This window comes from Echinops telfairi, unplaced genomic scaffold (assembly GCF_000313985.2).
Source record: "Echinops telfairi isolate 266 unplaced genomic scaffold, ASM31398v2 ScPeMD7_7400;HRSCAF=8409, whole genome shotgun sequence".
NCBI lineage: Eukaryota > Metazoa > Chordata > Mammalia > Afrosoricida > Tenrecidae > Echinops > Echinops telfairi.
This window is the reverse complement of record NW_022111300.1, coordinates 43,024,043-43,041,982: the sequence shown is the minus strand read 5'-3', so window position 1 is coordinate 43,041,982 and position 17,940 is coordinate 43,024,043. Positions and strand designations below refer to the sequence as shown.

Genomic DNA, 17,940 nt, shown 5'->3' with positions numbered 1-17,940 from the left:
TTGGTTTCTGAGTTTTTTATCAATGGTAAATGATACCTGAGGAACTTTACCTCTTTATCGGTTCGATCCAGGAGGCTATGCTGTACAGGAGGAATTAAATTTTCAACTGCTTTCCCCACATCACTGCGGAATGAGTCACTAGCTGGAAGGCAACTAAAAATGGAAAAAATAAAGTATTCAGTTCAAAACTGACATTAAATGTTTATCATATCCTATGGGACAAGTTTTTAGAGGCAATGAACAAAAAGTAATTTTTAAATTATAATTTAATGAACCCATTAAACTAACTAGTTGCTATAAAAGTATCTTTGAAAACAAGCCAACAGGACAGGGTAGAACTGTCCCAGAGTATTTACACGGCCATACTCTTCATGGAGGCTGACCTCGACATGTTCCTCCCACCCAGCAGCTGCAGGGTTTGAACTGCTGACCTTTTGGTTGAGGGGCAAACACTTAACCACTGTGCTACCAGGACTTCTTTTCTTTCTTTCTTTTTAAAAATATCCCACGCAAAATAAAAATCTAGCCAATTTCTATAATTATAAGCTAAGCTGGAATTACTGGTCTAACTTAAGATGTGACCTAAATTAAATATTTATATTATACACATTCCCATATTGTTGGGTTATAACCCAAATTCGGAGTCTTTGACTTTTAATTAAGGTGCTAACTTATTGTTGATTGAATACCTGGCAGGCAGTTTGTAAATATAACTTTGTCCATTCTCAGTCCAAATGATGACTTTATCCGCGGAGACAAAGTCGCCCCCAGTCCACGTCTGTCCGTTTTCGCTGGGCCCCGAGCACAGGAGGGAGTAGTCTCCAGCATCAAACACCTACAGGACAAGGCAGAACCAACCCATCCATGGGACTGGGACTGACTTTTAAGGTACAAACAGGCTCCTAAAAGTTCATGGGAAAACTCACAGGATCTCTTCAAGCCATTTTCCCACAGATTTTTTGAAGCCCCCCTGATGACACTCCAACTTAAAAACTAAACAAAAGACCTCTGGAAATGAAGTTGCTTTGAACAAGGTCAGCCCTTCAGAGTCCACAGCCTCACTGTCAGTGCGTAGTGGGGGCACAATCACCTCCTCCTAGCGGAGAGCATGCTCCGACCCCTGGTTATATGCAGTCCCCCTGGAGGTCAGGCAGCAGACTGGGACAAGTGGAGCCCCCATCCAGAGACTGCAGTCTTTAGATGATTTTCTTATCAGGCGGAAGAGCCGACTGGTACCCAGTTGAGATCACAGTCTCAGCGGGCACCTTGACGGGAACCTCTGAGCAATCCTGAGTCAGAGCACCCTGATGGGCCGTGTCCAGACTCCTGACTCAAGAAGGTGGGAGATAATGTGTATCCGTGGCTTTAAGCTGCTAAGTTTGGGGATGATTTGTTGGGCACATTTAGAAAATGAATCCCTGGAGAATTGTGAGGAGAAAAAGAAACCACACACACACACAAAAAACCTTGAGAAACATGCTAAACTCAGAACAAGTGCTCCACATTTGCTGACTATGGACATGCTAAGGCACTAGCTCTGAAGCAACCGAGGAAGATTGCACCCTGACTCAAAGAAGCCAGGAGACAATGGATGGCAGTCGGGGTGTAAGTGCTGCTGTGAGGTGCTGTCCAGTTGATTCTGACTCCCACCAACCCCAGGTCGCAGAGGAGAACTGCCCAGAGAGACACAGGTTGACAATATTTCTCCCATGATTCACTAGGTGGGTTCGCGCTGCCCACCATTCAGTTAACAGCAGAGGGCACCACCTGGGCTCCTTCAAAAATAACGCCCGACAAAGATATGTTCCACCTGCAGAAACCTCACTCCTCTGCTGCCCCTGCCCTGCCAGGTCATGGCTAAAGGGCTAGGAGAAAAGGGAAACGTCAGAGCAGATGAGCAATCGTCACCAAGTGAACAAAACGATAAACAGCCGAATCCCAACTCCTTCCTCCTCTGTTTAAAAAAAAAAAATGTACGGGGGGGGTGTGAAGCAAAGCTTTAATTTTAATATGGTCAACAGATCTTTCCCTTAAAACACTACTGATTTTAGTTGAAATGATGAAAACGTTTGATTTTGATAAACTTTTCCCATTTGATTTCCTGTGTTATATGTAACTAAATAAGAAATAATGATTACTGTCTGTAATCCTTATGCACAACTGCAGTGGCTGAAGCTTTGTTTCGTTTTGTTTCAGTTTCATTGACACAAGATTCCCATGCTATAACATTTGAGTGGCTTGCACATATTAACAAAGAGTTATGCAATCACCCCTACTACTTTAGGACTTTTCTTCATTTGTTGTGCTTATTAGCTCCTTTCCTCACCTCACCCCAACCACCCCTGACACAACCCCAAGAGCTGTTAATTCAGTTACTGTCTCCATCGATGTGCCTATTCTGGATTTCATCTAAAGAAAGAGATACCGTTTTGTAATGTCTGACTATGGATCCCAAATGGTTAAGTACTTTTGCGCCCTGCTTTTCCTCGGGAGTATCTTGGGGAGGCCGGTAAGGCCACACTGCAGTAGGAAAAAGGTTCCTTACCCTCCAGTACTTGGAGCACACAACCAACAGTGACCTATGGGTGAACGCACAAAAGGAAATGCTCTGGCAATTCTGACAATAAATTGGCTTGGATTCCTCCTCAAATATGGGCTCAGTGTCCTGAAAAGAGAGAAGATTTGTAAGGCTTTAGGAACGCTCTGGTTGTCAATTAAAAGAACCACACAAGGAAAGAGAATTGCAATAAAGGCATCTCTTGATATGTTCAGTAGATCAGCTCCGGATCCAGCCAAACTGGCTGCTGTCTCGTCAATCCTAAGGATTCACCTCATATAGAAGTGCAATATAAAAATCATCAAAAATGCACTCTACAAACAGCTGGGCACAAGGGTGCCTGCCACAAAGCTATTCAAGATTAACACTCTCTTGACAGCATCGTCACGCTGGCAATGACAGATAATAAAAACCTGGGGGAATGCGAATTTTTAAAGTTGCACAAGTACCTTCTTTTAGGGTTTGTTCTTTCCTCTTCTTCCTCTATTTTTAGCAATTGATGAATTCATCTAGTTCCTCCCAGATTCAATGCCTAAAAATGCCCTGCCTGATGAACTCAGTTATCAATTTAGTCCAAAATTGATCTGTCCTTCTTGATAAATGCCTTCATAGTAAAAAGTAACAAAGAATTCACGCCTACAGAACTGAGGCTCAGGCCCAAGCGGCTTCCTCTGCTGTGGGGCAGTTTGTGTGGCCTGACACCTTCCCGGTGCAGAGTGTCTCTCTCAGCTGGAGCAGAAGCAATGCAGGACGACTCCAGCCCCAGAGGTGCCTCCTCCGTGCCTCCTGCAGTCCGTTTCTTCCTACATGGAACAGGGGTCTACCGCCAAGGGCAATGGACCGGGTGTCTTCTTCACTCCACCCCCAAGGCTATCTAAAAGAACAGCTTCCTCTTCCCCAACATTTGTTTTTAGGGGTGGGGTGGAGAATGAGGGCATTGCATTACTGAAGGCTAAGACAACATGAACCAAAGCAGACCAAAGTGTCTCACCTGCAAGCCACTTATCTCGGATGTCACGATCCACACCTTCAAGATGCCGGTCACAGAGAGAGCCACCACCGTGTCCTCTAGACAGAAGGGAATAAGCAGCCGGGTTACAAGCCTGACATGCTGCCATTCCACGTAGTGAGGCGGTCCACTTTCGTCAGCTGAAAACAACAGCATGCTGTGGACAGTGCACAGAAGAACAGAACCTTGCCTTTTAGGAAATAGTTGGATTCAGATTTTTGAAAGTGAGGTCATTCCAGGTGGCATTCCAGGAGCCACCTGAGTGTTTGTGGACTTTTGCATCAATAAGCCATGCCCTGGGTTACTGGGCTACCAAACTTTCCTTCCTTGATGTGACTGAACTCATTTTATTGATGTTCTGTGAATTATATGCCAATAAAACTGTTAAGGCAAAAAAACCACAAAAACCCCTTTCCTTCATTCTTTGGACCACCTTCAATTATAGATCATGAGTGATCACTTTGTTTCATCCAGGTCCACACGCCCGCCCGCCACACTGCGCTATGCCTGACATCCGCCCCAGACTGCAGGCAATAGAACACCGTGATGTGAAATCTCAATGCACAAGCTTCAAGCTTCGGGGAAGGAACATGCAGGAACGTGGAAAGCACAAACATTTAAAAGCAGTCTAACGCAAATTCCAACTGGCACAGGAATGTGGTAAAAATGACTTCACAAATTAGTCAACCACCCCACCTCATCCCACCTCAAAAAAACACCCAAACCATTTCCGGCAAGTGGCTTGTGACTCACAGCAACCCTGCAGGGCAGAGTAGAAAAGTCCCAAGGACTTCTGACAACGCAACCCCTATGGGACCAGACAGCCTTAAAGCTCCCTTCAAAGCAGCTGGTGGGTTTAAGCGGGTAAATGTGCGGTTAGCAACCCAGTGCTTAAAGCGCTGCACTACCTGGGCGGCTCTGACAACTTTTAACTCACTTATCTTAAACTTAATTTGCTTGTCTGCTAGCAAACATAAATGTGGCAAATATATGCCTACCTTAATGAGTTGTTTTGAGAACTAAGAAGTACCACAGGTGCGGCGCTTGGCACACATTAAGTATTCAACAAAAATTAGTTATTAGAAAGAATTGTTTGTTGGCTTTAGGTTAAAAGTTTATCATATTGCACAATTTCCTAGGCATCATAAGACACTGGGATACACTGATTACAGTATTCCCCATGACTCCTGAACAAAGAAACTATAACAATTACTCAAAAGTATTGTCCAAGACTGCACAATTGCATTATATCAATATATACAAAATTCTCAAATATCCACACACAAGAATATGGTAAGTGCAAAGAAAATGCAGATGAAAGATGCAGGATATAATAAATGTATTTTTAAAAAAACAGATGTGTGCATGAGTCATGAGTTGGCATGCTAACCACTAGGTTGGCAGTTCAAAACCACCCGCACTTTGCAGGAGACAGATGAAGTTTTCTACTCCCGTAAAGAGTTACAGTCTCACAGGAAGCAGCCCTGCCCTGTCCCATAGGGTCGCTATGAGTCTGAATTTACACAATGGCAGTAAGGGGGTGTTTGGTTGATTGGTTGTTTAGTGTACCATTATAATCTAATTAGATTTAGAACGACAAACAGCACACAGAATTTTCTATTAAAATTGCATTCCATTCTGTTTGGACCACCAGACCATGGTGTGTACTCACATATCCAAAATACAGAGAAAGTGTAATATTTCAACTGGTACAAACTGCTTCATCACAAATACAGTACATTTCCCAAGAAGACACTCCTGGTAACAATGATTAGAGGTGAGCAGGCTAATAATGAATTCCCTATTGTCGCTGTTCATAGCTTTCTACAGCACGTATTCTCTAACAAGTCTCTGAACACCCTCTGAGAAAGCCCCACGCTGGGGAAGTCAGTTCAAGTCCATGTCACCAAACATCTCCCAAACATACTGGGCCATAGAACCTATCTTTTCACTAATACCTATTAACAAACCACAGACAAATACTCTGAAGACCACTCCTGGGAATTGTTACGCCCATTAAATCTATTTCCAAAGTCACTGCTAAGTTCAGACCTACCGCATCTCTCTCAGCTGGGCTACTACACAAGATCCTCACTCACTCGTCTGCTGCCATCGAAACCATTCCCAACAATGTCACCAAAGAGGTATTTAAAAGCAAGTCCCTTCATGGGACTAACCATCACCTACAGCAGGAGTCAGCAGGCTGCATACAGCCCCTGACCAAATCCAGCCCACTGGCTGGTTTTATAAATAAAGTTTTATGAAAACATCAGTTGCAACAGAGCAGCATGGGAAGCAAAGAAATGAAGTCCCCAAGGAATACCAAAAATAGAATTTGGGGCTACTGCGTGGCATTCCATCAGAGTCCACCAGAAAACACTCATAAAGGTCAACAAACAGACCTGGAGCTATTTATAGGCTTTTCTTTTTTTGTAGTAGTTGTTGTTTTTTGTTTTCTTTTGCTTTGTTTTGTTTTTGTGCTTATTATTGTTTTTGCATGTCTATCTAGATAAGATAGGCAGGTAAACAATCCAGAGGAGAAAACAACAGTCCCGGGGGACATGGGAGTGGGAGGCAGGGGAAAGAAAGGTAGGTTCCTACAAACCCAGGGACAAGGGAACAACAAGTGATCTAAAAATCAATGGCAAGGAGGGCGTAGGATGCCTGGTGGGGCTTGATCAAGTGCAATGTAGCCAAGAGGAATTACTGAAACCTGAGTGAAGACAGAACATGATAGTATGACAAGAGGAAAGTAAAAGGCAATAGAGGAAAGAACTAGGGGGCAAAGGACATTTACAGAGGTTTAAATACAGGCATCTTCATATGTAAATATATTTACGTAGAACAATAGGGACATAAATCTATGTACATATATTTATATGTTAAGTATTAAGGAAGCAGGTGAACATTGGGCATCTACTCAAGTTCTCCCTCAATGCAAGAACACTTGGTTCTAATAACCCGGCATTCTGTTATGCTCACCCTCCCTGCAGGACCTCAGAAGACAAAATGGGTGCATAAGTAAATGTGGTGAAGAAAGCTGATGGTGCCCGGCTATCAAAAGATATAGCATCTGGGGTCTTAAAAGCTTGAAGATAAACAAGTGGCCATCTAGATGAGAAACAACAAAGCCCACATGGAAGAAGTACACCAGCCTGTGTGATCACAACGTGCCGAAGGGATCGGTTATCAGGCATCAAAGAACAAAAATCATATCATTGTGTGCTCACCTCCATGATATGATTGCTGAAGACAAATAGGTGCATAAGCAAATGTGGTGAAGAAAGCTGATGGTGCCCGGCTATCAAAAGATATAGCATCTGGGGTCTTAAAGGCTTGAAGATAAACAAGTGGCCATCTAGATGAGAAACAACAAAGCCCACATGGAAGAAGCACAACAGACTGTGTGATCATGTGGTGTTGATGGGATCAGGTGTCAGGCATCAAAGACCCCAAGCCCATCTGTAGTCAATTGGACATCCCCCCACAGAAGGGTCACAAAGAAGAGATGAGCCTGTCAGGGTGCAGTATAGCGTGGACGAAACATACAACATTCTTCTAGTTCAGTGGTTCTGAACCTTCCTAATGCCACAACTCTTTAATACAGTTCTTCATGTTGTGGTGACCCTAACCATCAGAAATGTTTTCCGATGGTCTTAGGCAACCCCTGTGAAAGGGTCGTTCAACCCTCAAAGGGGTCACAACCCACTGCTCTAGTTCTTTAATTCCCCACCCCCCCACAACCTCCAATATCATGACTCCAATTCTACCTCACAAATCCGGCTAGACCAGAGCATGTACATTAGTACAGATGAGAGCTCTCGCAACATAGGGAATCCAGGACAGATAAACCCCTCAGGACCAATAATGAGAGTAACAATACCAAGAGGGAAAGGGGTTAGGTGGAGGGAGAAAGGGTGAACCGATCACAATGACTGACATATAACCATCTTCCAGGGGGATGCACAACTGAAAAGTGGGTGAAGAGGCAGCAGTCAGTGTAAGACATGAAAAAAAAATTAATAAATTATCAAGGGTTATGAGGGAGGGAGGAGTTAAAAATGAGAAGCTAATACCAAGGGCTCAAGTAGAAAGAAAATGTTTTGAAAATGAAGATGGAGTGGAGGGAGGGTGGGGTGGAAAGGGGGAACTGATTACAAGGATCTACATATAACCTCCTCCCTGGGGGATGGACAACAGAAAAGTGGGTGAAGGGAGATGTCGTATAGTGTAAGATATGACAAAATAGTAATTTATAAAATATCAAGGGTCCATGAGAGAGTGGGGAGCTGGGAGGGAAGGGAAAAAATGAGGAGCTGATACCAGGGGCTTAAATGAAGAGCAGATGTTTAGAGAATGATGAGGACAATGAATGTACAAATATGCTTTACACAACTGATATACGCATGGATTGTGATAAGAGTTGTATGTGCCCCTAATAAAATGATTTTTTTAAAATGAAGATGGCAACATATGTACAAATGTGCTTTTGATACAATGGATGGATGGATGGATGGATGGATTGTGATAAGAGCTGTAAGAGCCCTCAAAAAAATGATTAGGGGGAAAATAAAAAGAAAAGACCAGTTGCTGTTGAATCAATTCTGACTCGTGGGGTGTCGTGGGAGAGCTGGGCTGCACAGGGTTTTCAATGGCTGAGTTTTCAGAAGAGGATGGCCAGACCTTTCTTCTGAGACGCTCCTGGTGGACTTGAACTTCCAATCTTTAGGTTAGCAGCCAAGCAAATTAACTGTTTGCACCACCCAGGAACTAGTTATTAGAGGAGAGTCGGGCTATTTCACAGACATGTTCTGTAGTGCTGCTTTTGCACTAACAGCAGAGTTGAATTGTTGCAGCCCTGGTTGTATGTTCTGCAAAGTCTGAAACCATTATGAGCTGGACCTTTAGAACAAAATCTGCATAGAAGAAGCACACCAGCCTGTGTGAACGCGAGGTGTCAAAGGGATCAGGTATCAAGCATCAAGAAACAAAAATCACATCATTGTAAATGAGAGGGAGTGCAGAGTGGGGACCCAAAGGCCATTTGTGGGCAACTGGACATCCCCTTATAGAAGGGTCACGGAAGGAGACGAGCCGGTCAGGGTGCAGCATAGCAACGATGAAACATACAACTTTCCTCTAGTTCTTAAATGCTTCCTTCCCCACCCCCACTATCACGATCCCAATTCTATCTTACAAATCCAGCTGGATTGGAGGATGTACACTGGTACAGATGGGAACTGGAAACACAGGGAATACAGGACAGACAAACCCCTCAGGTCCAGTGGTGAGAGTGACGATACCGAGAGGGTGGAGCGAAGATGGTGTAGAAAGGGGGAACCGATTACAAGGATCTACATACAACCTCTTCTCTAGAGGTCGGACAACAGAAAAGTGGGTGAAAGGAGACGTTGAACAGTGTATGATATGAAAAATAATAATGACTTTTAAATTATCATGGGTTCTTGAGGGAGGGGGGAACGGGGAGGGATGGGAAAAAATGAGTTGATACCAGGAGCTCAAGTGGAAATCAGATGTTATGAGAATGATGATGGCAACAAATGTGCAAATGTGCTTGACACAATGGATGAATGTATGGATTGTGGTAAGCGCTGTACGAGCCCCCAATAAAATGATTTTTTTTTAATCCAACAGAAAACAAACAAATAAATAAATGGAATCTGCAAAGCCTCAAGCTCAGGGTGAAATCTAAATTCCCAGCTGACAGGCAAGCTCCTTCATGATCCAGCTTCTGCCAACAATGCCAGTCTCAAGTTCTTTCTTAATACGTCTTATCCCAGAAAAAGATCATGCACGGTTTCCCACACATTCCAAGACGACTTTTAATGTTTTTGCACCTCTGTACTGACCATTCTCTCTGCCGGAAACATCCTGCTCCCCACGGCTGCAAGACTAACGTCTCCTCATCTTCCAAACACTAGGTGAGCTTTCATCTCATCTCGGCGGCCTGTCACAGGTGCCCCAGCACCTTCACCGCCCTACTTCCGTCCTCTTTGCACAGTATCTCCATCTTGTAGTTGCTCTACTGTCACGTTTCATAGAGCAGTCTCCCCTACCAGAAGTCCAGCCTCCTAATAGTTCAATCCCCTGCACCATGAAGGTAACAGGCATTCAACCAAAAAAATTGCCAAGTGGCTATTGAATGAATAGCTTTGTGCTGGTTGCTAAGCTTAAAATGCAGCAAAGGAAAGCTCCCATATAACTGAAAGCAGTTCACTGGTGAGAGGCAGTGCAACACAGAGGACAACAAAATCTGGAGTCCAAATGGCCACCTGTCAGTCGCACGGCAGCTCTGTAATCTGGGCAAAAACTACCATTTATAAACGCCAGCCTGCTCAACAAAAGGACAGACTGCAGCAGTGCCTGCTCCGCTGGGCAATGTGAGAATGATAACAGATGCAAATACTGATTAGCATGATGCCCAGTACTATACGTACTCAAGAACTGAAGTATGGGAGGTTAGACTTTATAGAGGGCATAGAACCATGAGGCCCCTAGATGGGGGTGAGGGTGGGAGGGAAGAGATAATGTTCGTACAATGGTTTATAAGAATATAAACACTGATACTCATCATTAATCACTTTTCCAGAGCAATTTTACTTTCATGCTCATAGTTATTGTGGAAAGCATTTTCCATAGATATGAAGACAGAATACTTGTGTTTATTGAGCATCAATTATGTATGGGGTGCTTACTAGGAATTTTCATTAAACTTAAACTGTACAATCACCTCCCTTTTCCCCCCAGAGATTGCTGATAATATTTTCTAGACTTTTTTGAGTACATTTGCAGATACACCTGGCCCCCCCACACACACACAGTTTTGTTATAAAAATATAAGGGATCTTCAACAACTTCCTGAAAAATCGAATAAAAAGATAAGCCAATTTTTCCACGAACTTTTTGATACCCCCACATTGGATCTAACTCAGCCCATTAGTCTGAGACTGCTTACTTAGTGATATAATTTGGAAATCTTTCTCAGAGAACAAGATTAGCTCATGTTTTTGTTCGGCTTTGGTTTTTGTTTGTTTTTTTTAACTTATTGTGAATTGGTTGAAGGCTTCCGGAGCAAATCCATTTTCCATTCAATAACCCATGCACATTTTGTTTCATGTCATTCATTACAATTCCCACAAGGTCACACCGCCCTTGCCGTTACTGCTATATGAGACAGAAGTAGCAACCTTTCCAAGAAACAAAGTCAGGCTACAGAAACCCAGATGAAACTGCCGCTCCACCATCCCTCCAAAGGGAGAATCTACTCCTCCTCCCTCCAGGCAGCCCCCGCCCCCCACTGACACTGCTGAAAGCAGAGCATCCAGCAGTTCTTCAGTCTTGATTCAATCAGAAACTACTTCACGAATGAGGAGAGACCATGCCTTTTTATTTCAGATCACAAAGTATTGGGATAGTTATTTCTTTAACAGAACATTATAAATGAAATAATAACTTGCAATAAGCTATAGAGCTTAAAAATAAATTAGACAGTAAGTCAATGTGCTGAAGTTTCCAGAAAGTATAACCCACTAACCTTGTGTTCGGTGCGATCGGATAATCCTCATGGAGCTGATCCAGTCTGGAGAGATCTTTGACACTAAGGAGTACAACACCTCCAGGCTGGTGGCATCCACCACGAGGATCTCAGGGTAATGCCCGTGGCATAAGAGCCTCCCTTCTCGCTGATTCCCAGCGGAGAACTGGTGGAACTACAGTCATGTCAAAGGAAAAGATACTTCAGTGTTCTCTTTTCATTCTGCTGCTTGACACATACGCACTCATCACATGCATTAGGGTATTTTCCTAAATGGTCAACTTCTTCAGACAGACGTTGTTTGAAAGAGCACATGGTGGACAGCTGGCTAAGTACTGGGCTGCTTTAAAGGTCAGCCGTTCGAACCACCATCTGCTCCAAGGGAGAAAGATGAATCAGACTGCTCCCATACAGATGGACACCCTCAGAAACCCTACGGAGCAGTTCTTCTCTGTCCCAGAGGGCCACTCTACATCAAAATCAATGCCATGGCACTGGGTGTGGTACTTGGTTTGGGGTACTATTTGCAATATGTGGTATGTCCACGTGTATGTAGACACATATAAAAAAACAAGTTAATTCTGCACATTTCAAAATATCTACAAAAAAAATCGAATAAAAAGATAAGACAATTTTTCCAAGAACCTTTTGACACCCCCACATTGGATCTAACTCAACCCATTAGTCCAAGACTGCTTACTTAGTGATATAGTTTGGAAATCTTTCTCAGAGAACAAGATTAGCTCATGTTTTTGTTTGGCTTTGGTTTTTTGTTTTGGGTTTGTTTTTTTTTAACTTATTGTGAATTGGTTAAAGGTTTACGGAGCAAATCCATTTTCCATTCAATAACCCATGCCAGTCCCTCACACATACTATCGCAACTGCAGGGAGGCAGGTAGGGGTGCAGAGAAGCAAACGCTGTCGATGTTCCTGCAACTCCCACCAGAGAGACAACAGGCATTGCGGTCACTGGAGAGGAAATCTCGCCCGTGGGCAGGACTTCAGTAGACCTGCCCGGCGATGTGCCTCCCAGTTCTGGTTCTAATGTTAGACTCCCAATCTTCTGAGGAGTCCGTGCACTTTCAAGACACCTGGCACTAGCGAAGGGAAGTCCTGAATGGGAACACAAGTTTTCCAAACATTAAAAAAGGGTGCCCCGTATGATGAGAGATTGGCATTTCCTTCTGACTTCAGTAAGTTCCGGGGTCACTAAGGTTTGTCATAGTTGCATACATAAACACAACCTATTTCTGGATCTAAAAAGGTGAGGTCACATAGGATAGAACTGCCACCCCACTTGTGAGTCTGTCAGAAAGTAGCATCTCCTTAGAGACAGTGACCATTCTAATGCAAGTGACCTAGTGCAGTGCCTGATAAACAGTAAACACTACAGACACGTTGGTGAAATGAAGATACTCTGAAAATGTAAACATGATTTTTTTAAATCATAAAAGTTTACAAACATGGTTAAAATATTTATGGCCAATGAACTCGAGTACTTATAGTTTTAAATTAGAAAAATGTGTAGTGTCAAGAACTTTCCTACCCCTTTTTTCAGGATAAACCCTAATGATCCTTTACATAATAAAAATAAGCAAAGGTACCCTAACAATACTGAAAAGAAGCAATTTCGAGTAGCTCCTGGGTAACACAAACAATTAAGCACTCCTCGTCCACACTAAGGGCATCCAAAGACAGGCTGGTTGATCTGCTTCCAAAAGAATGGTGACTAAAATCTCTACAGAGCACACGGTTCCATTCGGACACTCTTGTGGTTGATAAGAGTCAGAATCCACTGGACGAGAACTAGTGTGGTTGTTACTGGTGTGGTTGTGGTTGTGATTATAGTTTGGTAAACTTTGGTCAGGGCAAAAAATACAGTCACAAAAAACCCAACTTACTAACCACCATCCCAACAAATCGTTTGGTTTAAAGATGACAGTGTGAGGTAACAGAAAAAACACCGTCCCTAGAGTTGGATGAACTTGATGTGGGATCCTCACATCAAGAATGACACATCTTAAGATCTGGCAAATGGCTCAATTACCCTGGATTTCTGCTTGTATACACCTGTAAAATCACATATCGCTACTTAATTTGTTGAAGTGTATGTAGTATGGTAAATGAAACACCGGATAAGAAATGCCTATATATGTGAATCCCTGAAACTACTGTCCTAAGAGAATGATTAAGCCTTAAACCAACAATATCCTGTGACGTCACCTTAAAATCATCGCAATTTAGTTTAACTAGTAAAGTTTACCTGCCTTCACCAATGTGCCCTTTTCAAGTTCTAACTACATTGGATCAAGGTGACAAGAGCAAGTGAAAAGATTTCATGTGACACCTAGGGAGCTGCAAATGTGTGTTCTCGGGGGAAGATAACGTCAGAAAAACAGCATGAGAATTGTTACACATTCAACAGATGTCAACAATGTCATTCAGTTGTTTTTATAGAAACTGTTGAAATTGGTCTATGTTTTGCTGTGAATATTCCCAACAACACAAAATAAGATTTTAAAAGAAACATCTACACATATAAATACCTAAGTGCTCAATAAATGTGCATTCTTTCCCCTATCCTTTACCATTAAGAACAAAATCATATTTTTCATTGTTGTCCCAGGGTAAATATTCAGTAAATTAAATAGAAAATGTGACAATTATAAAAAATGGTGAAAGAATACAAGGACTGTAACCCAGAAATCCCAAATCCCTGTGTAACACTCTGCATGTAATCATACAATATACTTAAGGACTAGACCAGGGGTGCTCAAACTTTTTAACAGGGGGCCAGTTCACAGTCCCTCAGACCTGTTGGAGGGCCGGACTATAGTTTAAAAAAAAAACTATGAACAAATTCGTATGCACACTGCATGTATCTTATTTTGAAGTAAAAAAAACAAATGGGGCCAAAACACCCAGCGGGCCAGATAAATGTCCTCGGCGGGCCGCATGTGGCCCACGGGCCACAGTTTGAGGACCCCTGGACTAGACTAACAGTGCAAGTAATGTAAATGACACAAACCCAAAACAGGTCAGTTCACAGCCATTGCCAATGAAGGCTTTCAGATTCAAGCCGAACTCAGTGCCACGAGTCCATTCTGACTCATAGCAGCGCTACAGTCTCTTTAATAAAAGAGACTTCTATTCTTTAGAAGCTACATTACCCAAGTAGTCAAGGGGCTCCTTGTCTGGGTGACCAGCAGGAGCAGAGGTGGCCACTGTCCAGCCCAGCCTCTCTCCTAACTATTCTCCTTCCCTCTGTGACCTTCACCACTGTACCATCTAATGGAGATTCCTTCTCAAACCTCAGTGCCCGTCTTCTTTTCCTGCTATTCCCCCCGAGCCATTTTTCATCTAATTACACGCTCACTGTTAAACATGTATTGTTATTTCTAGATTATATGAATGCAATAAATTGTGCTGATTTGAACATTTACAAACCTAGACACTAACCTGTATGCCAGTGTGTGTGCAGGCCAACTTTGTGAATTCAATACATCTGCCATCAGTCACGTCCCAAAGGCACATCTCTCTAAAAGACAGATACGTGTAAATGTTCACCTTAAATCTGATTTTTAAAGGGAGGTTCAACTTTGTGCCATGGCTCCACACTAATCTATTAAAACTAGTGTATTTCACACAAAGTTATGTACTCATTACTGCTATTTGTCAACTTTTCCAATCTCTCACCCACCATTTTCATGCCCCCTCCACCCAGACTCATTCCCTCTAGGGCTGTGGTAGGCTTACAATTCCTAATAAAAAGTAACAATCCTCACATTATTAAAGATTTTAGGAGGTCAATTTCCATATCTGACATGGAATGAAACAACTTTTCACAAGGCACTCAATCCATTTATATTCACCTCGTATGGATTACCCTTTAATGACAGCAAGGTCCTCTATGTGGACTTGATGACCCCTCTTGTTGCTCCAGTTATATGAAGTGTTTTTTTAATCCACATAATGGGGGGAGGGCAGAGAATGAGGACTCTTAATACAGTTCTCTTCAACCTTCTCAATGTTCTTCTGTAACACACTGTGTAAATAAACCACCTTCTAAGCTCCAGGCATATCTGTAAAATTCCCACAGGCTAACTTTACAAACTGCTTCCATTCTAACTCATAGCAACCCTTTATGACAGAGCAGAACTTCCCTATAGGGTTTTCTCGGTTCAAATCTCAATGAGGGCACAATGCCAGGTCTTTTCTTCTGCAGAGCTGCTGATGGGTTCACAAAATGACTGATCTTTAAGTTAGCAGTGATTAGTCAATAAAATGAAAGGAAAAACATGGAACAAAACTCAAAATCATAAAAGAGACCAGGTTAGTGGAACCCCAAGTCTCTGGCCCTTCGTCACCCTTCAGGCTTAGAACTAAACTTACCCCAGCGTTGTTGTGTTTTACTCCAGTGTTAAAATAGTCTGGGTGGCACAGTGGGCTACACTTTTGGCTGCTAACCTCAAGGCCAGAAGTACAAACCCACCAGCCGGTCCAAAGGAAAGAGATGAGGCTGTCTACTCCCATAAAGAGTTACAGTTACAGGAAACCCAGGAGGGCAGTTCTACCCTGTCCTTCAGGTCACCGTGAGTTGGAAAAGACTCATTGGCAGCAAGTCTGGTTTGGAGTTAATATCAAAAGGGTAGCATTTACCCAGGGACAAAGTCCAGAGGGTTAAGAAAGAAGTAGACAAAATGAGGAGCTGATATCAAGGGCTCACGTAGAAAGAAAATGTTTTGAGAATGATGATGGCAACAAATGTACAAATGTGCTTGATACAACGGATGGATGAATGGATGGATTGTGATAAGAGTTGTATGAGCCCTCAATAAAATGATTTTAAAAAGCAAAAAGTAGGACTAGAAACAGGAAACATGGGAAGCAGAATAAGGGAGGTTTAGTTAAAGAGACTGCAATGGAGGAGTTGAAATAAAATGTGTATTGTCGTTAAATATAAAGCTGATGATCTGCTCTATAAACCTTCACCTAATTCACAATAAAATGTTGTATGCTCCTTTTTTTTCAAGTTAGGTTTCCCTACTAATTCCTCTAATTTTTCCTTAGCCTGTAACTTGTTTTTGCATGATTTAAATAATGAAAGAAAAGCTTTATTTTTCCTTTTAAAATCACTTCTCTTAGACGCCTTCTAGGATTTAATCTCCATTCTTCTGTTCCCATCATGCTGGTCAATTTAGTAGCTTAAGTGGGAAAAATACAACCACTTTTCTTTAGGGAGAAAGAAAAATATATATAGCACTGATACGGTTTGCAATAGAGGCTTCTGGGGGTGGGGGCAGTGTGAAAAGAGTAACACTTACCCGCTTTCAGATGCACTCACAATATACTGTTTGTCACTGGAGGCACAAGCTTTCGACAAACAAGTGATTGAAGCTGTGTGACCAAACAGCAGTGCCCTGGGATTAACCTAGAAATGCAGAAATGTTGTGTAAGCACCATTAAAAAAAGTAGTAATAAATAACCTTTTAACTAGAAACCCTGTTAAGCATCAAATATAACGTACAGATACAAATGTGAAAGAAATTGCTCAAATATCAAAAGCTAAGAGCAGCAACAGTGACGTTCCAGTGCACTCAGGACTCAATCACCCTGCCAGATAGTTCTGAGACAGAAGCTGAAGACCCAAGTGGTGAGCCTGCCCAGTAGCAGAGAAAGTGATGGCACCACAAGCCAAAACAAGCAGCCTTCAACACCACGATGCAGTCCAGAGAGGAACCCAGTAAACCGTTAGAATTCGTGTGTAAAGCACAGCCATATGGCCTCACCTACTTTTGAACTACGTAATACCCTCGATAATCTGTAAGTACTTTGATCTCCCGTCAGAAACTTGGAATGGCCTTCACATACCAGCGACCCAATGGCAAAATTCCTTACAGGAAGGATGACTTAATACCCATTACCCACTATTCTAACACAGAGGAGACTTGGTGGCATAGTGGTTATGCATGGGGCTACGAACTGCAAGCTCAGCAGGTCAGTTGGTTTCCAGCTGCACCACAGGAGAAAGACCAGGCTTTCTACACCCATGAAGAGCTAGTCTTGGAAACCACAGTGGCAGTTCCACAGTGTCCTTTGGGGGCACAATGAGTCGTAATCAACTTGATAGCAGTGTTTTTATTTTTGTTTTTTCAATTCTAAAATTGGAGGCACTTACAGCCTATAGTCACCTACTTTGTACCTGACCTAGATTACTTCAAGATGTATGTTTTAATTCGTTAAAATTTAATATACACAATATGTACAACAGAAATACCAAAGACAAAGAAAGAACTCAATTACTACATCTCCAAAACCCAGTATAATAACTAGAATATGAGCAATATCTTTAATGTGCCCTTGTATTCTTCATGGTATACATTTCACAAACAATTTATTTTGAAAACAAAACTGTTCAAAATTAAGTATTCAAAGAGAAGAACACTGACACTTCTCTACGGCCCTGGTGTAGAAAGACATGGAGACTTCTCTACAGCCCTGGTGTAGGACATTGAGATTTCTCTACGGCCCTGGTGTAGGACATTGAGATTTCTCTACGGCCCTGGTGTAGGACATTGAGATTTCTCTATGGCCCTGGTGTAGGACACTGAGATTTCTCTACGGCCCTGGTGTAGGACATTGAGATTTCTCTACGGCCCTGGTGTAGGACACTGAGATTTCTCTATGGCCCTGGTATAGAAAGACATGGAGACTTCTCTACGGCCCTGGTGTAAGACACTGAGATTTCTCTATGGCCCTGGTGTAGAAAGACATGGAGACTTCTCTACGGCCCTGGTGTAGGACACTGAGATTTCTCTA

General features: G+C 42.6%; 1 protein-coding gene across 2 annotated transcripts in view; it reads right to left on the bottom strand.

The window, feature by feature from the left end:
- The window catches only part of WDR7 (WD repeat domain 7), a 349,883-nt gene that overhangs the window by 307,233 nt on the left and 24,710 nt on the right, over positions 1 to 17,940 (bottom strand). For both annotated transcript variants that reach the window (XM_004703006.2, XM_004703007.2), the window contains exons 3-9: positions 16,446 to 16,552; positions 14,581 to 14,659; positions 11,122 to 11,296; positions 3,549 to 3,625; positions 2,546 to 2,665; positions 690 to 835; positions 51 to 153 (exon numbers count right to left, since the gene is read on the bottom strand). In XM_004703006.2, the coding sequence (XP_004703063.1) occupies positions 51 to 153; positions 690 to 835; positions 2,546 to 2,665; positions 3,549 to 3,625; positions 11,122 to 11,296; positions 14,581 to 14,659; positions 16,446 to 16,552 (807 nt within the window). The remainder of the gene's footprint in view (positions 1 to 50; positions 154 to 689; positions 836 to 2,545; positions 2,666 to 3,548; positions 3,626 to 11,121; positions 11,297 to 14,580; positions 14,660 to 16,445; positions 16,553 to 17,940) is intronic.